Source organism: Stegodyphus dumicola, chromosome 1, assembly GCF_044657685.1.
Source record: "Stegodyphus dumicola isolate Sdum_Otavi_A_Nest chromosome 1, ASM4465768v1".
In the NCBI taxonomy this organism is placed as follows: domain Eukaryota; kingdom Metazoa; phylum Arthropoda; class Arachnida; order Araneae; family Eresidae; genus Stegodyphus; species Stegodyphus dumicola.
This window is the reverse complement of record NC_140768.1, coordinates 75564919-75587104: the sequence shown is the minus strand read 5'-3', so window position 1 is coordinate 75587104 and position 22186 is coordinate 75564919. Positions and strand designations below refer to the sequence as shown.

Below are 22186 nucleotides of genomic sequence, written 5' to 3'. Positions count from 1 at the left end.
ACAGTAATATTTTTTCCAAATATATACTGGTGAAATTTCTCACACGCAAATACAATAGCTAAAGTTTCCTTTTCAATTTGAGCATAATTCTTCTGTGTATCTGTTAATGCTTTAGATGCATATGCCACTGGTAAATTATTCTGCAGTAAGACTGCTCCTAGTCCTTCTTGAGATGCATCTACAGATAAAACTACTGGCATGTTTATATCATAATACTGTAAAATTGGTTTATTTACCAAGACATCTTTTAGTCTTCTAAATGCTTTTTCATGTGTTGCATTCCAGTTCCAGATAACTTGTTTTTTCAACAAATCTCTTAAACATGATGTCAATTCTGATACATTAGGTATAAATCTAGAAACATATGTAATCATTCCTAGGAAAGTTTCTAATTCTTTCACATTTTTTGGTGGTTTTATATCTAGAATAGCCTTAATTTTGTCTTCATCTGGTTTTAAACCATCTTTAGAAAATATATGTCCCATATATTTCATTTCATTCAGCCCAAATTTACATTTATTTAAATTAAATTTAACATTCTTTTCTCTGGCTCTGTCCAACAACTTCTTTAATCTTAAATCATGTTCTTTTTTATCTTTACCCCAAACTAATAAGTCATCTATATATATTTGAACTCCTTCTAAATCACTAAAAATTTCAGAAAAACTTCTGTGGAAAACTTCTGGTGATGATATGGCAACCTCAAAAAACAATATCTACCAAACGGAGTGTTAAATGTTGTAAATTCACAACTTGAATCTGACAGTTTAATTTGCCAAAATGCTTTGTTTGCATCTAAAATACTAAAGACCTTTGCATTTGTCATTTGAGATGAAATTTCTTCAAAGGTTGGTATATGATAATGTTCTCTCAGTATATTTTGGTTAAGGTGCTGAGGATCTAAACACACTCTTAAATTTCCATCCTTTTTCCTTACTACCACTAATGAATTCACGAATTCTGTTGGTTGGTTAACTTTCTTTATAATACCATCTTTTTCCATTCTTGCTAATTCCTTTTTTAATGGATTTAATAAGCTAAGTGGAATTTTCCTACAGGGTTCTATTTTACCAACATCTCCTGGTTTTAATTTAATATGATATGTATATCCAGTTAAATTCCCAGTTCCTTTAAACAAATCTTGATATCCTTTTAAAAGTTCTGGTAACTTTTCATTAGAATCAGGATTTACTGTACAAATCCTTTGTATTAGGTTTAATTTTTGCAATGTAGGTAAACCTAAAATAGCTGGAACAGTTTTATCACATGCTACGACTTGAAATTCTATTTCATCTTTGTCCCCTTTTGATGTTTCACATAATAATTTACATTTTCCAACTACATCAATTGTAGTACCATTGTAATTATTTAAAGTGACTTTTGATTTAGTCAAACATTTCTCTCTTAAATTTAATTGTTTAAATTTAGGCAATGGTAGCACATTACACTGAGCTCCAGTATCCAACTTAACAAATAAATATTTAGATATGTTTACTTTTAGTTTTTCAAACCATTCTGTTTTATTTTTAGAAAATGGATTTGTATCTTCTACTGACCCTAAAATATATTCATTACCATTATTATGTAACTAATGCTCTAAATTATTCTGTACAACATTAACATTTTTAAAAGTGCACATTTTAGAAAAGTGATTTTTCTTTTTACAGTACAAGCAAATCTTATTATAAGCAGGGCAGTTGTATAACTTATGAAAAGTTCCACATTTTCTACATGGTTTTGGATTATTGTACTTATTTCCTTGATAGTTTGAAGAAGATTTAGTACTTTGTTGCTTTTGTTTTACATGAAAGTCTTTCTTACAAGGCTGACTTTTTTCCTCTGAAGGTCGAAATTTATTATGTTTGATAGCTTCTATTTTATGTTCTTCAGTTAAAGTTTTCAGCTGAAGTTCTGCTAATTCAGAAGCTTTACACATTTTAATACATTTCTCCAATGTTAACTGATCTTCCCTTAATAATCTATCTTTGAGATTTTTATTTAGAATTCCACTTTCTATTCTATCCCTTATTAAACTATCTTTTAATTCTGAAAATCCACAGTTGCTACTTAATTTCTTTAAATCAGTTAAGAAAGCATCAAACGATTCACCTACATGTTGTATTCGACAGAAAAATATATGTCTATCAACACTTTCGTTTGCTTTCGGTATGCAAAAATTTTCGAAAGCTTCAATTACTTTGTCAACTTCCTTCTTATCTTCTTCACTTAAATTAAAAGTATTAAATTTTTCAAGTGCTTCTTCACCAATTATATGCAATAAAATAGCTACTTTAATTTCAGGTGATTTAGTAATACCACCAGACGCTAACATATAAATTTGGAATTTTTGTTTCCATTTTTTCCAATTTTCGCTTAAATTTCCTTCAAAACTTAGATTAGTTGATGGCTTTAATCCATCCATATTTAATTTAGGACTTTAAATAGTTTATATATACGTATTTTTAGCCACTTCCAATAAAAATAAACAACTCACTTACCAGCGATATAAGTTTCGATTTCACAGTAAACAACTTCCCATGATGTTTTTGTTTAGAACATCTTTACGGAGGCTGCATGGTTCTTCAAAAAAGGTTTTCTTTTTTAATCAACGACCGCCATGTGTTGTATTTTATATATGTTGGGTACCTGCTCAGTGATGATTACAAGATGTACACAAACATCGTTTATTCTACATTACTCATCTACTATACTATATTACAGTTATGGTTAAAGATAATAATAGATACAGTTACATATATAACAGTCGGGACTTTGGTGATTTTGGATTATTGATTTTTCCGGATTATAGATCATCAGTTTAAATCTCGTAAGATGGCATGCAGAAATTCTAAAATTAAAAATATGAAACCATAATTTATGAAATAAAGAACAATTATGATCTAAAGGGTATCAAAATTTACAAAAAAAAAAAAAAGCTTCATATTTATTTGTTTACTTTATTAAACATTTCTTTCAATGTAAGTTGTTTAAGTTGTTTCGTTTTATGTGATAATACTTTTTTTTTAATTCTATAAACAGACATAATTTCTTGTTCAGTTACAAAGTTCCGCTGTTCAAGTCCCGTAATTGCTGTGCCGAGGATACTGACTAACTTGTCAATCGAAATTTTTTCGTTTTCACTAACCTCTCTGTCACATTCTTCATGTCTTTATCCATTTTTTGCAGCAATTCCACTTTTTGTTTGTTGGACATCGAAACATACTTTCGTTTTGTAGATCCTTTGGAAGTTCCAGTATCGGAAATTCTATTTGACATAATCGAAAGTTCAAGTTTACTTTTATAAAATTGCTCTTACAGTCTGCAAAAAATAATAAGCGGGATCCAATTTGAAGATTAAGGAGCAATGCAATCATTAACATTAACTGAAATAGATAATTAGATAATTTTAGCTTACACCGTCCGTTATACATTAAATGCGCAGGCGAAAATGTATTCTGCACTTGCGCACACGCATATGTGCAGTAGTCAAGGTCTTATGCGCACGCGTAAAACGCCTGTGTGCATGTGCCAACGCGGCGCATGTGCAGAAAGTTTTTAGCTTTGAGGTCCGGATTGTAGATCATTCCGGATTATGTGTGTCCGAATTACCGACTTTTCACTGTAACTTTTGACTTAACTTGTAACCTTGTACATTATGTAAATAATTAAATATTTGTGTGGCCTAACTTAGTTTTATTTTGGAACCAGCACTATTATCTCTCGTAACTCATCACATTTTATATCAAACAAAAATATGGTCTGTTCGCGGAGTTGTTTTGTTTTTGTTAACTAAGTTCGTATTAGTATAGAATGGCCACTATAGTTACTTTAAATCGAAAGAAGGGCTCAGCTAACTAGAATAGAGACTGTCATAGCGGATAGTACCAGCACATGGACTAAAATCAAAATAGATGCCAAGCTCAAGGCCTTGGAAAAGATGTCTGTTGCTTTGGATGCACTTCGATCGGAATATTATATTGCTCTGCCTGAAAAGGATGATACTTCTGAATTAGAAGAGGAATTATATCTGCAGTGCAAATACTGCACAGAGATCTAGAAGCAAGAATCGACAATCTAGAGGTAAGTTTCAATCAAAAGTTAATTGATAATGTTGCTAATATTAATAAGGTTGATATCGCAAAGAGTAGTTGTAAAATAAAGTTACCTGAAATTCCACTTGCGCAATTCAGCGGAAAGTATGAAGAATGGAGCATGTTTAAAATTGAATTTAATAATATTGTTACCTCAAATACTCAATTAACAGGTGCATAAAAGCTATATTATCTGCATGCTGCTCTTAAGGGAGAAGCAAAATTGTGGCAAACTCAGGAAGATACTTTTGAATCATTATTTAGGGCTTTAGAAAATCACTTCGAAAACAAGAGAATTCTTGTTAATATTCACATTAAAGCTATTTTAGAATTTGAAAAAATTATTCATGAATCATCGAAAGAATTAAGGCGTCTAGTAGATGCTGTGAATAAAAACATTAGAGCTTTAAATAATTTAGGTTTTGAACGAAACAAATTCTCTGATATTTTAATTACTACTGTCATTTTTTAGACAAAATAGACAAGGAAACTCGAAAACAATTTGAATTATCGGTAAACTCTTCAGATGTTCCTAATTTCGATAACTTGATGACATTCTTAGAAAAAAAAAAGTCAAACTTTGGAAAATATCCAAAAAAAAAAAAAAAAAAAACCACAATAAAATCAAAACAAACGAATGAAATAAAACCAAAAAACCTTCTTGTTCATTCAAATAATTCGGAAAGAAACTGCGTTATATGTAAGTCGCCACATTCCCTTTTTAAATGTGGTAAATTCCTTGATATATGAATTTTGGGGAAAGATTTACACTAGTAAAACAAAATAACTTATGTCTGAACTGTTTGGGAAAAAAGCACATTGCTTTGCAATGTCGATCGAATCATTTTTGCAATATTTGCCATTCAAAACATCATACATTGCTCCATAAGGATGAGTCATCGAATTCGGATTCTGTTTCAAATAAACATTTGCAGACGATAGAGCAGAAGACAGCTGGCGGGAAGGATATTTTTCCGGCGCCTAATGGGAAGGCGACGAGTCTTTCAAATTGTTTATTAGCTACGAATAAAAGTGTTATTTTGCCATCTGCAATTGTTATGATGAAATCTTCGAAAGGGACATTCATCAAAGGAAAGGCTTTTCTTGACAGCTGCTTACAGATTAACTGCGTGTCTGCTCATTTTGCAAAACAAATAGTTATTAAAAAAAACAAGGGTTTTCGCTCCGATTTCAGGATTAAATGGAACTGATATTACTTTAAATTATAAATTGAGGACTTCAATTGCCAATAGGAAAAAAACATTCTATAGAGAGCTTGATTTTTTTATTGTTCCCAAAATTACAGAAATGACTCCCCTTATTGAAAATATTGACATCCCCAGGGATATTTCTTTAGCTGATAACAGATTTAACACACCTGAGGAAATTGATTTATTACTGGGTGCAGAATGTTTCTTTGACTTATTAAAATTGGGTTAAGTTCGCAGCGCGACAAAAGACTTATTGTTCCATGAAACGGTTTTTGGATTCGTAGTTAATGATACTGTGCATAATTCACCACTTGAATCACAATACTGTGGTCTACTTACGCAAAATGAAAAATTGAAGAAACATTGCAAAAATTCTGGGAAGTAGAAAATATTAATTTTCCGGATTCAGCACTCAGTCCTGAAGAGAAATATTGCGAAAAACATTTTAATGAAACTCATTATCGAACCTCGGAAGGTCAGTACATCGTATGCATGCCCATGAAGGACTCTGAATTGTTGGGCGTGTCTAGATGTTTAGCAGAGAAAAGACTTAATCAGGTTTGGGAACGATTGGTAGGGACTCGAATTTACAACGATTGTATTCTGAATTCATGCAAGAATACAAAGATTTAAAGCATATGGAACTAGCTGAGGGATCTGAATCCATAACTGATTCGTACTACCTGCCTCACCATGGGGTTTACAGACCAGACAAAAGTAGTACACGTTTAAGAGTGGTTTTTAACGCTTCAACTGCCAATCGGGATTGTCATTAAACGATATTTTGTTGAAGGGAAGAATTCCACAGCAGGAATTATTTTCTATAATGGTTAGATTTAGAAAACATCGCTACGCCTTCACAGCAGATGTACAAAAAATGTATCGACAGATTCTAGTACATCCTCCACAAAGAGACTTGCTCAGAATTCTATGGAAAGACAGTGTTGATGCACCACTGCAAACTTATAAGCTCAACACAGTAACGTATGGGACGTCAAACGCTCCCTATCTAGCAACTCGAGCTCTTAAACAGTTAGCTATAGATGAAAGCCAAAACTTACCTCTAGCAACGTTCGTCGCTCTTACTGACTTCTAAGTCGACAACATACTTTACGGAGAATCATCACTCAAAAAGGCTAGAATTCTACAATCCCAATTAATAGATTTGTTAAAATTAGGAAAAATGGAATTGCATAAATGGCGTGCAAATCATCCAGATCTGCTTGTGTCTGAAAATAAGGTTACAACTCATTCAAATTACACTTTTGAAAAGCAACAAGAGAATCTTCGTCCGTAAAAACTCTTGGTGTCCTATGGAATCCTCAGACTGACTGTTTTTTGTTTACAATGACCATTCCTCACTCTAACAGCTATAGTAAACAAGATGTTCTGTCACTAATTTCTAAAATGTTCAATCCACTTGTTTAATTGGGCCAGTGGTTGCAAAGGCCAAAATATTCATGCAAAGGCTCTGGCTTGCTAAACTCAATTGGAATGACACATTGCCAGATTCTATGGCCAAGGAGTGGATTAATTTCATATCCACGCTCTCTGAACTAAGTAATCTTAAGATTCCTAGATTTGTATTCCAGGAAAATCACATAGTGCTCCATGGATTTGCAGATGCATCATCTTCGGCATACGGAGCTGCAATCTATGTTCAAGCTTTGCCAGTTTCGGGATTGCCAACCGTTCGACTTTTGTGTAGCAAGTCACGAGTTGCACCTATAAAAACCTTATCAATTTCTAGATTAGAACTGTCAGGTTGCCTTCTATTATCCAGATTGATGGATAAAGTGATATCTTCGTTGAATGTTAAAGTAGAAAAAGTAATTCTTTGGTCTGATTTTACGATATCTCTTGCTTGGATTAGAAAATCACACCTTACTAAAAACTTTCGTGAGTAACAGAGTCGCTTTAATACAAGAGCTTACGAGGTCATACCAGTGGAAATATGTGCCATCTCAATGTAACTCAGCTGATGTCATATCGCGTGGACTGGATGCAAACGACATTCATACGTGTGATATCTGGTGGAATAGACCAGACCTTCTCCGTGAAGGCGTGCATTATCCGGAACAACCTCTTGCGCCTACGACTGATAATGGCTATGTCAAGGAACTGAAATGTTTATCAGACTCTAATTTTGCAATATTAGAAAATAATTATAGTTTAACCTCTCTCTTAAATCGAACAAATAATTATATGAAATTAATCAAAATTTGTAGTTTTCTTTTTAGTTTCTTCAGAATCATTAAGAATAAGGAAAGGGTTTCAGGGCCTATATCCTTAGAGGAACGGAAAGGGGCTGAGTTAACATTGATTCGGGAAGTGCAGAAATTTGAGTTTTATTCTGATATTGAGTCACTTAAGAGGGATAGCCAAGTACCTCGTAGAGCAAGCTTAAGTCGTTAAATCCATTCATCGATAATGATGGAATCTTACGCATCGGTAGCAAACTTGCGCAATCTCAGGTAAGTTATGATTGTAAATATCCAATCATTTTTCCAGCTAGACATAGGTTGACATATTTGATCATGTACTATTATCATCTAAAATATTTGCATCTTGGACCAGAAGCTCTATTAAGTACTGTTAGACAAAAGTTTTGGCCCATCAGTGGCAGGAATCTTGCTAGAAAAATAGTACATGAATGTGTACAGTGTTTCAAACACAGACCTGTACCAATAGATCAGATAATGGGTGATCTGCCTGCTGAACGAGTGTCAGTTGAATCAACCTTTAACAAATGTGGACTCGATTTTTGTGGTCCGTTTCTTATAAAGGCAAAAAATCAAAGAAAAGGAGTTTTTTAAAAAATGTATGTTGCAGTATTTGTGTGCCTTGCTACAAAAGCAATTCACTTAGAAATTGTCTCAGACTTATCTTCGGAAGCATTAATTGCTACCCTAAAGAGATTTTTCGCTAGAAAAGGAAAAAGCTCAACCATATTTAGCGATAACGCTACAAACTTTTGTGGAGCTCGAAATGAATTAAGCAAGCTGTTTAAATTAACCAAAGTACCAGAACAAGGATTATCCGACTATTTGTTGTCAGAGGAAATTGAGTGGAAATTTATACCTCCTAGAGCACCGCATTTTGGTGGGCTTTGGGAGGCGAGCATTAAATTGTTCAAAACGCATTTTAAAAAAAAATGGTTGGGAATTCAAAATTAACTATGGAAGAATTTTTAACTTTAGTAACACAAATAGAAGGAATATTAAACTCTAGACCAATTTCTCCTCTCTCTCTTCAGATGGAATGGATTTTAATGCGTTAACGCCTGGACATTTTTTAATTGGCCGTTCTATAACAGCCCCTGTAGAACCAGAAATTATAAATAAGTCTGACAACAGATTGTCTAGATGGGAAAGAGTCACCAAAATGATTCAAAAGATTTGGAAAAGGTGGCAACGGGATTATTTATCGCAACTTCATGAGCGAACGAAATGGCAGTTTAAAAAAGGTGACATTAAATCAGGAATTTGTAAATCAGGAACTATGGTGCTCGTGAAGGAAGACAATTTGCCTATTTGTCACTGGATTTTAGGTTGAGTTGAAGAAATTATACCCAGATTGGATAAAAGAGTTAGAGTAGTTAGTGTACGCACGGCAAAGGGGGTCTCTTTAAAAGGCCTGTCAGAGAATTAAATATTTTGCCCATACCAGACAACTATCAGATATGAAATTTCCATATTATGAATGGACATTATTACATTATTCTTTAGTGCAAGTATAATATATTTATGTGTGACATTTTTATTTCTTATTATATGCTACTGAATTTATTTGTAATTGAAATAATTTGTGTTAAATTGCATTTCATTGTGTATTTTATATGTATGTCTAAATTTGAATTTGATTGTAAAACTTTTATGGTATTATTGAAACTTGTTTCATTGAGGGCCAGAATGTTCGGTTTAATATAGCGCCCTCTAGGATCGGTGCCCTCTTGTGAGAGGAGCCAAATTTAGTTGAGTTGGTTGTTAAAGAAGGTACGCAGCGGACCTATGGTGCGTTCGTTCATTCCACTTTGTCTGTGCTAATGGAGCACTTAACTTGTAACCTTGTACATTATGTAAATAATTAAATATTTGTGTGGCCTAACTTAGTTTTATTTTGGAACCAGCGCCATTATCTCTCATAACTCATTGCATTTTATATCAAACATACGCACATGCATCCATCCATCCATTTATTTCTGAATCCAGACCCGATAACACAATTTACATTAGCAACTGCCCTTATAAATATTTTAGATGGCTGTAGTCGGATTTTGTAATATAATTTCGTATTCTGTAATTGTGCAATGAATTCCAAGAAAACATTGAGAGGATTTTGCGTTATGAAAAGTGTTAGCTGAATTAATAAGAGTTAGATTCATGACATTAACTGATTTTTGTAACTGATTTCATATTCACAGTTTTATAGACAGGACATTTTTTGTATATTTTTATGCATCCTTTTAATCATGACTAAAGTGTTCTAGAGCTCAGAAACAATATGTTAATAAAAAAGCAAATATGCATTGCAATATCAAAGTTTTAGTACTTCAAGGTGGAAAATAAAGAAGTTACAGAATTCTTAATCTCTAAAAAAAAAAAAAAAAAAAAAAAAGTGAAAGTTTCTTAAACAAAATTTTAGTGGGATGTGTTTGGTAACTTTAGATACGTGTTTGCACATAAGCATGTGTACAGACATTAAACAATTAAGGTAAAAGAAAGATAATACTAGGCAAATGTAAGATAAAATTATGCCCTTTATTTTAAGTGCTTCTATAGAAAATGTTATGAAATATACAACAAAAAGTAATAGATTGTTTTATAAACTAATTTTAACCCATTTACTACGCATTTGGAGTAGAATTCATTTGTTAGAATTCTTACATTTGGAGTAAACATTAAATGTTGAAAAAAATTATAGGAAAATTCAAAATATCTCATTGTCTAGATTTTTAGTTGTGAAGTGGTTTAAATCAGCATCCTTTAGACCCTGCTGGATTGACAAGTGAATTATTGCTCAGTTTGAATGTTGTATGATGAAGTCCTGAGAAGGTTAAAATAACCTTTTTGTTTAATTTTTAAATTACAAAAAATTCACCACTTGTGCATATAAATAATCACCACCACTTGTGGTATATAAAATAACAAGTTATAATTGAAATTTGAATTGTAACTTGGCTGGCAATTTGCCTTATTAACATTTTTAAGTTATTAATTTTTCATTTGCCTTTTTAACTAATTATAACTGGCTCAAATTTTTTAATGGCAGATGCATATTAGAAATCAATTTAGAGACAATTGCATGATTAACTTATTGCTGGTGTAAGGAGCTTATATCAGTCAAGTTTTGCAAAGAATAAGCATAGGTAATAGATAAACTGTAATAGAGTGGAATCATATTTAAGACAAATATGGGTAAATGAGATGGAGGCAAAAAACAGAAAAAATTAAAGTATTTTCCCATTATCCTCACTCCTAATAAAAAGTTACAAACTCATTGCTGACTCTGGAGAACATTTGCAAACTTATTGGTGACTAATATTTTAATCAAACTAATGCACAGAAGGTAGCAGTCATTTTCAAAATGGTGGCAAATTTAAATACTTTTCGGCAACAGCATGAGTTACCATGCAACTATTTTGATGACATACTGCTTAGTCTCATAAATAATTTCTCGTGATTTTTCAATGAGGCTGTGGATAATTAAAAAGTACCAAAATAACTGGTTCAGCATGCATTGTTGAGGCCAACAATCAAAATACATAATGATCACTCAAGAAGGCCAAATGATATTAGATAATATGCATGTACCAGTTTTCTTGTATTGGATTAGTATGAAATTTCATCATATATCTGTGCTACATAAATATGTATTTCTATGCTCGCTTTTAATAATTCTTTGAAGATAAGGAATATTTTAAGATAGTTGTTAGTTGCGAGAAATAAGATGTGCATTTCTGTTTTACTTCTTTATAAATCTTGCTTTACTTTCTTAAAATGTTAAAAAAAAAAAAAAAAATAAATAAACTGAGTATCTGAAGTCTTTCTTCCAGTATGAAAATACGAACAAACGTTATTTTACATTATGATATATAACTAATATTTTACTTTAAAGCTACTGCAATTACAGTTTGGATCTTTAAATCTTAGCTAATGAAGTGTCTGATTTTGTTATTTGTTATATAAATTTAGGATTAACTCCCATAGTAGCTGCAGTTTGGAGTAGAAATTTATCCACAGTAAAACTATTGGTTGAAGCTGGGGCAATTATTGAGCATTCATCTAATACTGCTGAACAAAATGAATGTGACATGTCAGCTTTAATGGCTGCATCTCTGCTAGGATGTGATGCTATTATTAGGATTCTGTTAAAAAAAAGTACTAATGTCAACCAGATGTCTCCAGTCACTGGTAACTAAAATTTTTCATAGTGAATTAATGCATTGTTAACATAAGTTGCATTTTTGCATGTTTTGATGTTAGAAACCACAAAGAGAAATATAATACATAATAATATTCAACAGGATTCTTTTAACTGTTATCTTTATGTTTCATTGATATAAATTTTAAAATAGTTATTATATTTGGTAATCTTCTGTTAACAGAATCAAATTAAAAAATATATGTATATATGCATGTATGTTGTTCATGTATACATATGTATATGTGTGTGTACACTCACACATATATGCACATACATATATACATTTCTGAATACGGTTCCAAAAACAGAAGGGTGCTTTAGACAGTCAAAAGTCTTTAATCTGGACGTCCATAATCCGGAATGATATATAATCCGGACCTCAAAGCTACATTTCTGCGCATGCGTAGCGTTTATGCATGCCCATATACATTTACGCAGGCGCATACGCATGCACGTTTAATGTATAACGGACAGTATAAGCTAGGCTAAAATAATCTAATTATCTATTTCAGTTAATGTTGCAGATTGCGTTGTTCCTTAATCTTCTAATTGGATCCGGCTTATTATTTTTTGCAGACTGTTAGAGCAATTTTATAAAACTAAGCGTGAACTTTCGATTATGTCAAAAAGAATTTCCGATTCTGGACCTGCCAAAGGATCTACAAAGCATAGGTAATAAGCATGTTTCGATGTCCATCAAACAAAAAGTGGAATTGCTGCAAAAAATGGGTAAAGGCATATCCTTTGTTTCTCTAACCATTCTGAAACCTGCTTATCAATTTCACGCTGCTGTGCGGCGGGGGGAGACGTCGCGGCACGCAATGAACTGGAAGTTGATCTGTCAGCACTATCCTTATCTTCAGGGCAGATGCTTTTATTTTATTCGGCTTATAATTCCTTACTAAATCTAGTATTTTATCTCGATGTACTCCGTCTTTGATATGATTTAAATCAAATTCCTCGTCATTATAAATATCACGAATACACATCAAATAGTTTTCTGGTTGCAATTTTCTAATTTCGACTATGCGTAATGTTCGCTTTATGCATGCGCGCGTTGAAAGAAATGTTTAATAAAGTAAACAAATAAATATTAAGCTTTTTTTTTTTTGTAAATTTTGATACTCTTTAGATCATAATTTCTCTTTATTTCATAAATTACGGTTTCATATTATAATTCCTGCATACCATCTTACCAGATTTAAACTGATTATCTATAATCTGAAAAAACCGATAATCCGGAAGTGCCAAAGTGCCGACGAGTCCGGATTAAAGACTTTTGACTGTATTCCTGTTTTAATCTGATGATACAGCTAAGCAAAAGATTTTTTTTTTACATTTATATCTTTTTATGTAGTGATAATTTTAAAGAGCATTAAATTTTTCTTTAAATCTGCCTGATAACTGATTTATATACATATACAGTACAAAGTCCATAATCCGTACTCATCGGGACTTCAGCGAATCCGTATTAGGGGGTTTTCCGGATTATAGATCATCAATTTAAATCTGATAAGATGGCATGCAGAAATTATATAATTAAAAATATAAAACTGTAATTTATAAAATAAAGAGCAATTATGATCTAAAGGGTATCAAAATTTACAAAAAAAAAAGCTTAATATTTATTTGTTTACTTTAGCAAACATTTCTTTCAATGTAAGTTGTTTAAGTTTCTTCGTTTTTTGTGCTAATACTTTCTCTTTAATTCTATAAACAGACATAATTTCTTGTTCAGTTACAAAGTTGCACTGTTCAAGTCCTGTAATTGCTGTGTCGAGAATACCGACTAACTTGTCCGTCGAAATTTTTTTGTTTTCAATAACATTCTCTGTTACTTTCTTCACTATCGGAAGCACGCATGGGTAAACGCTTTACTGGCTTTACGCACGCATCAAACGCGCATGCGTAAGTTTGTGGTTTTGAGGTCCAGATTATAGATCATTTCGGATAATTGACGTCCAGTTTATGGACTTTGTACTATATAAAATTAAAGCATCTAAAGTTAAAAATAAATTGGAGTCAAAGCAAGGCAATTCCTCAACAATATTAATAATTGCATCCTTGTAAAGGGGGTTAAACACAAAATCTAAACATTCAAAATAAAAATGATCATAGTAGCACAAACTCAAAAACTAAAACTGGAAAGAGGGAAAATACATACAAGATAATAAAAATATAAAAATTAATCTCTCTTTATTGAAACTTCAATTCAAAACTAATCAGGGGAAAATGAATTAAAGTTTCATAAAAGTTGATTAATATGCTTCGAAAACATGTTTCGTTCTCCCGGTAAACTTGAGATCAAAAACCGAAAAAAGAAACAAATTTACATTACATTAAAACTCAGATGTACAGGGATTTTCCCTACATGCCTTCGAAACTCTTGGAAGAAAGAATAATACATAACATTGTTTCAAATTGATTACAAAAAAAAAAAAAAAAAAAAAATCTTTACATATTGTAAAATGGCCTTTTGACTAAATTGGTCTAAAAATATTAGATGAAATCCAAAATTCAAAATCAAATATAAAAATAGATCACAATACAAATATACTTTAAACCAAATAGTCATTTAAACAATACTCTGAAAGCTCTTTTTATGGTTTTTGATCTCAATTTACTGGGAGAATGAAATACATTTTTGAAGCATATTAATCAACTATTATGAATTCATTTTCCTCTGATGAGTTCTGAAATGGAGTTCAATAAAGGGAGATTAATTTTTATATTTTTATTATCTTGTATATACTTTCCCTCCTTTCATTTTTAGTTTCCAAGTTTGTACTACTCTGATCATTTCTATTTTGAATGTTTAGATTTTACGTTTAAAGGATGCAATTATTAATATTTTTGAGGAATTGCCTTGCTGTGACTCCAATTTGCTTTTAACCCTACAGCTATAGTGCAGGACAGCTTTAAAAAATTTGTTTTTATTTTTTGCCTCTTATTAAGTTTCTTTATATATATACGTATGTAATGTAAGTCCAAGAATATTTTCCGTGATTTCTTTTAAGTACATATTCATGTATCTTGCATTGTGTCCTAGCAATATTTTGTTGTATATTAAAACAAAAGAAAGTCCATGAATAAAGTATCAGGAACGTTTTAGAATTATCATCAGAAAAATACCTCTTTTCTCAGCATTTTTGAGAAATCTGGGGTTTTTAGAGTCAAACCCTTGGCAGGTTACAGAATAAATATCTTTACATTACTGGTCAAAATTCTCATGTTGGCTATTAAATTTTCTACTCTGTAATGGAGTTAGAAAAACAGTATTTATTTTAGAAATATACTGTAATAAAAGGATGGAGTGCCTAAAACTTCATGTAAAATTGGCATAAATGTAGCAAAGCAACAACCTTATGTTTGGCATAGACTTAGTCAAGAGCTCAAACTTGACTAATTTGAATTTGCCAACAGTGGAAGAAACTGGGGTAACATTCCTGCAGGGATATAGTACTTTGCTACAAAATTACTAAAGGAAATAATGATGAGATTTGTTTGGGAGATAGTTGGTTTGCCATGGTGAGTTTGTGTTCTTTGATTTTTTTAAATCAAAAACAGATCAATGTTTGCATGGGGAAAGTAGCACAAAATATTAGATGGGTTTTGCAAAAAATATGTTCTTTTTTTTAATGCATCATTAATCCTTATTTAATAATTAAAATTTGTATCTTAAATTGTTAAAGTATGTTTTATAATAAATATCAATAGTTTGTAAACGTTTTAGAAAAAGTCATGAAAATCTCCACTTATTTGGTGCAAGTGCCTAATAAGTAACTTTTACCTGTTGACCCGTAAATAGAGCCAAGGTAGTTGCTTTAATATGGAAGTACCAATAAATACCTGTGCAAGATTAACCATTATCACTTTTATTTGCAGTGGAATAAACTTTTAAATTTTTGTAGATGTATAAAACGCTAATATTGCAGATCAACAATTGTCAACCGGTGGTACACATACCATTGGTGGTATGCAAAGAAACAAAGTATTTTTAACTATTAAATTAAAAATATCTTATGAAGAAAAAGAACAATTGATAGAAATTTCCTGTTATCGAACTCTAACTGAAGATTTCAAAAATAACACACGTGCTAATTTTTGGCTGACCCCCCCCCAAAAAAAATTAAAGGCATTTCTAATAAGGTTTTTGAATTTTTATTGCCTTTTTTGCACAACCTATATTTGTATGAACAAGGATTTTCTTCAGTGTTATACCTGAAAAATAAACACCAAATAAAATTAAAAGTGGATCCTAATTTACGGTTAAAACTATGTGAAATAAGACCAGACATAAAGAAATTGATCTCTTAAACAGTCCCAAATTTTACACTAAATTTTAGAATTAAGGTATTATAACTTAAATTTTGCTAATTGAAATGGCAACTAATTTTTAATAATTTTTTTTTTTTATATGTGCACATTTAATACAAATATCCAATAGGTTGTGCAAATGGCAAAATATATTTTCTTAATATTTCTGTTGAGAAATTGGAAAATAATCATTGTAAAATGCAGTGGTGGTACTAAAGTTTTTTAGTTTTTGTTTAGATGGTATGCATTAGTCAAAAGGTTGAGAACGGCTGCTGTCGATCATAGATTGTCATTCCTATAGGAAGTCAGCAATAGTGAGGCCTTTACTTCCATATGTCACATAGATGTTATAACTTGAAAAAGTTTGAAGTTTGAATGTTCGTGAAATCCAACTGCAGTGGATGAACATCTGTACAGGAGTGCTGAAAGCTCTAAAAGAGGCAAGAAGATTGAAGGTGTAGCTTCAGGAGGTGCCGCCATCTATCGTAGGAGAGAGTAATCACATAAAAATAATACAGTACAAAGTCTGTAATCCGGACGTCCATTATCCGGAATGATCTATAATCTGAACCTCAAAGCCACAAATTTATGCATGCGCTTAATGTGTTTGATGTGCATGTCCGTTACGCATGCGGGTAAAGCCAGTAAAGCGTTTACCCATGCTCACTTCCTATAGTGAAGAAAGTAACAGAGAACCTTATTGAAAACGAAAAAATTTCGATTGACAAGTTAGTCGGTATTCTCGACACAGCAATTACAGGACTTGAACATTGGAACTTTGTAACTGAACAGGAAATTACGAGTATGTCTGTTTATAGAATTAAAGAGAAAGTATTAGCACACACAAAAAAAGAAGCAATTTAAACAACTTACATTGATAAAAATGTTTACTAAAGTAAACAAATGAATATTAAGCTTTTTTTTTTTTTTTTTTTTGTAAATTTTGATACCCTTTAGATCATAATTGCTCTTTATTTCATAAATTACAGTTTCATATTTTTAACTGTAAAATTTCTGCATGCCATTGTACCAGATTTAAATTGATGATCTATAATCCGGAATCGCCGAAGTCCCGACGAGTCCGGATTACAGACTTTGTACTGTATAAACAGTTCGAATTTGTGAATGAGCAATTGCATTTCTTGCAACAAGAGTAATAAATGACATTAGTAATATATGTGTACATAAGATCCATTCAGTAATAGTAAGTATATTTACATGTAAAGATATGTACAAAAATTTGTTAAGCAAAGTCCGTATCAGCTTTGTTAGTTAAGTGGAGTCAGTACCTGCTTAAACAGTCAAGTAGGTAATCTTGGTATTAACCAATACACAATCTTGTAATTGTTTAACATTAAACCATTATCTTTCAGTACTAGCAGTAAACTTAAAGAAAGTTTAGAAATGTACTAAGTCTCATTTGAGTTCACAATGAGTTATTTAAGTTCAGGTGAGTGAATATCTTAACTGCAGCCAGCATGATGCTTAGCTTGTCTTTGGATAGTTTAAATTCAAGATAAACTTGATAAATTTCTTGAAATCTTCAAAGTCATTCTCAGAGTTTTTTTAGTTCCTTTTTCTTTTCTGAATTCTTTGTAAATTTGTGATTAGCAGTATTACTTGTGGCTACCGAAGCATATGGTTTGTTGGCAATGGAGGCTTGTGATTGTCCATTAAAAGCTGAGGTTTTGAAATGACTATCTTTTTTATGTAGTTTGCATTCTTGTTGAGGCTAGCATTCAAAGGAGCATTTGTTTCTTTCTTAGAATTTCCATGTCAATTCGGGCAATCCTTATTACATGCAGTGTGTAAACTGTTATGGAGCACATACTGTGCTTGAATTTCATTTTTGTGCTTAACTGGCCAATCATAAGATTTGTGAATTTCTAAACATCACACACATTGTGAAATGTTACGACACGCATTCTATATATGCCCATAACACTGGAAATTGAAGCATTGCCATGGGCCCAAATGATTTTTATAAGATTCAACTATTACACGCATATCAAGGATGGATTTACCTTGTATATTAATGTTTTAACTTCTGCAAAGAACACTGGTACATAAAGAGTGACACCATCTCGCATTCTGTGTATCTGGCTGCATTTTAAAACAGTAAAATTCTATCATTCTAATTCTTCTTCAATTTCCTTTTGTGTGAAAACTACAGGAAGACCTTTTATTACTGCTCAAATTCATTTGTCTGAATTTAATAGGAAAGTGTGGAAAGGATTGCTTTCTTTTCTAATTTTGCCTGAACTTTATGAAAGGTATTCTACATTGTATAGTTTTATTTTAAGGTTTTTCACTTTCTAATTTTCCTTTTATTTTTTCAACACCTAGTTGATCTTTAAATTCTTTTCTTAATTGTCCCCAATTGCAGTTCGGTTGTGTAAAGACTATTGGTGGAATTTTTTCCACATAATTTCTTGACTTTTGAAAAATATTATTATAGGGAGCAACAGTGTTAGTATCATCATTTTTATTGTCTAAGCGTTCTTCTAGATTAAGTGCATTAAATGAATTGTTAATGGGATCATCATTCATTTGTGGTGCAGCAATATTATTTGTAGTGTGTCTTATTGGGATGGTCTTCCAAGGATTATCTTTACTGGTAGTAGGTAATTTCAGAAAATTATGCTATGCATAACTTTGCTATGCTTTTTTTATTTCTTGCTCATAAGGACTAAGAGTTATCCATGTCTTAGATGTTAATCCATCTTTGCTAGCCATGTTTTTCAATTCCTCAATTTTGTGTTTTAACTCTGAGATTTGAAAAAGTCTCCAAAGAGCCAACTGGGAAGTCTTCAGTAGATGTGTTAATCTCTATAATTAAGATAAAGTAGGACTACTTGTTCAAACTTTGCACTAAGGAAATCTAAATTGTGCAATGTATTGCCTGTACATAATCATGAGAGTCACTTATGCCGTGGAAGTTGCTATGCAGTCAAAGAATTCATTCATTCCAAAATTCAAGAAGAAGGGCATAAGAAACTTCTGACTTGTCTCTATGAGCTCAGTGTGATAATTTGAAAAGCTAATACTACTGGATGCATGAGGGTTTTAAATTGGTTAATTGTAGGTCACATGATCTATGAAGTAATATAGTAGAATTAATTGTGCTATGTACACTAGTAATCATAAATTAAGGAAAAATCACAAAAATTACGATTACTGAAAAAGTTACATGTAGAATTTAGTAAAACGTACCCACAATATACAACACATAGTAAGGTATCAAATAACATAAAAAGAAATTACCAGACAAATATGGTAGTATAGAAATTAGCACATGTATAAAATGAACAAATCAAAGGTGTCAGTTTGCTATAGGAAAAGTATCTTCAGTATGGAATATGATCGCCTCTAGAAGCAACACGGCACATGCAGCGATGTGTGATGCTTTCAATTATGCGGTCTATCAGTTCTATAGGAAGCGAGAGTCTTTGTTCTTGCAAAGCAGTTGCAAGCGTGACAAGGGTCTGAGGGGGCAGATTGAGAGCAGCTAGACGTCTCCATAAAGCATCTCAAACGTGCTCGACATGATTCAAGTCCGGGGATCGAGCTGGCCACTCCATGCGCATAATTGTTTCCTGTTGAAGATAATCATCTACAATGTGAGCCCTGTGTGGTCTTGCGTTGTTGTCCTGTAACAGGAAAGCATCGCCTATTCTCCTGGTATATGGGTGCACATAAACATCAAGGATGTCATCTCTATAAGTCTGAGCATTCACGGTTCCCCTTGGAAAGACATGGAGGTCTGTACGTCTACCCAAAGAGATGCCACTCCAAACGCAGACACTGCCCCTTCCGTATGCATCTCTTTCACGGATGTTTGACGGATGATAGTGGGTTCAAGGTTCTCTCCGTATAAAATAACGCCTACTATCACTTTCTAAACTAAACCTGGACTCTTCCTAAAGAGAACCACCCTCCATTGATCAGGCGTCCAGTGGACATGTTGTCGTGCCCACTGAAAACGGTTCCTCCTATAGAGTGATGTGAGCGGCACACAAATGGCTGGTCGTCTTGCATACAGACCACATTCGTAAAGCCTTCTACTCACAGTTGATGTTGACGTGAACCTTCCGGTGGCTGTAGCAAGGGAGGATCTAAGAAGAATCGGAGTAGTGGTTCTATTCCTGTGTGCGCATAATGTCAAATATCGGTCTTCGGCGCTCGTCGTAGCAGTTGGCCGTCCTTGGCTGAACCTCCTAGATGCCGAATCTGTGGTTTGAAATTGCCTCCAAAGTCTACGAACCACAGAAGGACTCACATTTAGCCATCTGGCCACTTCTGTTTGACTTTCTCCTGCCTCTAGTCTCCCAATGGCTCACCATCACAGTTTTTCAGGCAAATGATGCCTGGAGATCATTGTTACGAATAGGCTATCTTAAATTTCTGATGTCACTGTCACAGTGAAATATGTAGGCATGCCCTCAAACATGGACTTTTATATGCTGCTCACAGATGACATATTCCGAAAGCAACGACACTAATTTGCATATTGCAGTTTTACTGAGCTACTCTTACTTGGCAACATATTCAAATTTTACACGGTTTGGATTATTTTTGAGGAAGTTATCGCTATTTTTGTGATTTTTCCTTAATTTATGATAACCAATGTATTTGTTATAAGAGTGTACTGTGATTACAAGAATTCTGATCTAAACAGAAGTTATTAACAGAAATATAATTATCAATATTTCTGTGATTATTTCAATATCTATACCTACCAAGTTAACAGATTAACTGTAGTTGTCCATATGATAAAGCAATTCACTATGGGGATATCTAACAGTGTTAGGGAAAAATTTTATAGCACTTGAAGTGCTGTTTGGATTCTGAAGCTACAGATATAACTAGAACCCATTGTTAAGCTAGAGTCTCAAAGTTTCATTTGGCCTAGATGAGAAAATTTTAATTCCAGGTAATTAGAAGTATATAATATAGTGAGATAAACTGAGATTCTAGCTCTTTGAAATAACAGCAAAATCTGATGCATGCCCAGGAATAACATATAAACCAACAAGTTTAGGAATGAGAAAACATGCTGTATAGAAATTGTGAAATTGGAAAAATATACTTATCAAATCATTTTTTATTATGTGAAGATTAAAATATGTTAATCATTGTTGATTTAGATTTTTGCTAGACAGATGTTTAGTAGTTCCATTTGCATTTTTCAGGAAGTCTCGCAAGTTAAAAAAAGTTAGTTAATGTTAAAAATACTTGCATAATACCATTCATGTTTTATACATGTATTTCTTTTCATATGAAACATTGTCCCTCATAAGTGACTAAGTCTATAAATCAATTTCATTATGAGTAAAATTTCAGGAAGACTCTTTCAGAGTGTTGCCAGAATGCTGGTTAAGTTAAGGAATATGTTTTGGTTTAATATATTTATCATAACTGCATGTTTTTCTTTAGGTTTGACCCCATTAATGCTTGCTGCTTATAATGGTCATAAGGAAACTGCTCAGATCATCATTGAATCAGGAGGTAATGCTAACAAAGTTGATATATGTGGAAGAACTGCTTTAGATATTGCTAGGGTTTGTAATAAGATTGAAGTCAAAGCATACTTGGAAAGGTTGATTCATATGAAACATGCAAAAGGTATTAATAACTATTTTCTAATTAATTAATAATTTCTTATTCGTGTAATTTAAAACAATGATTTATCTTTGCTCTTTAAAAAAAAGATTATAATATTTCTTGTAGCGGCTTTACGGCAATCTGATGGAACAGATCTCTTTCAGGCTGTGAAAAATGGTATGTTATTTAATTTTCTAATATCCAATAAATAATATATTTTGGTTTCTATTAATTAAAGGACTGGCTGGGGGGGAGCTGTAACAGTTGAACAAATATTTGATATGTTGGAATTTGTGGGAATGCAGTTTGATAAAAAATTTTGTTATAGCATAAATTGTAAGAATTCTCTAAAACATTTTTGTCAAATATTCCTAACGCTGTGAGAATGAACATGTTAAAAAAATATGTACATAAATGGATTGTGGACATTAAAAAATAATCAAAGTATCTAAAATGTCTCAGTATACTAACATAAGATTCGTGCAGCGTTTTATGTCAGTAATAATAGATACTTCATTGTTCTTTCAAGCCATTTGA

General features: G+C 32.3%; 1 protein-coding gene across 7 annotated transcripts in view; it reads left to right on the top strand.

Annotated features, from left to right (window-relative positions):
- LOC118194398 (ankyrin repeat and SAM domain-containing protein 6-like) overlaps positions 1-22186 on the top strand; it is a 117893-nt gene that overhangs the window by 24614 nt on the left and 71093 nt on the right. For 5 of the 7 annotated variants that reach the window (XM_085816353.1, XM_085816357.1, XM_085816372.1 and 2 more), the window contains exons 3-5: positions 11497-11715; positions 21482-21670; positions 21776-21826. In XM_085816353.1, coding sequence (XP_085672479.1) covers positions 11497-11715; positions 21482-21670; positions 21776-21826 — 459 coding nt within the window. Of the gene's footprint in view, positions 1-3809; positions 4081-11496; positions 11716-21481; positions 21671-21775; positions 21827-22186 lie in introns of those variants that run through there. The other 2 variants (XM_035365553.2, XM_085816366.1) reach the window with 2 other exon arrangements.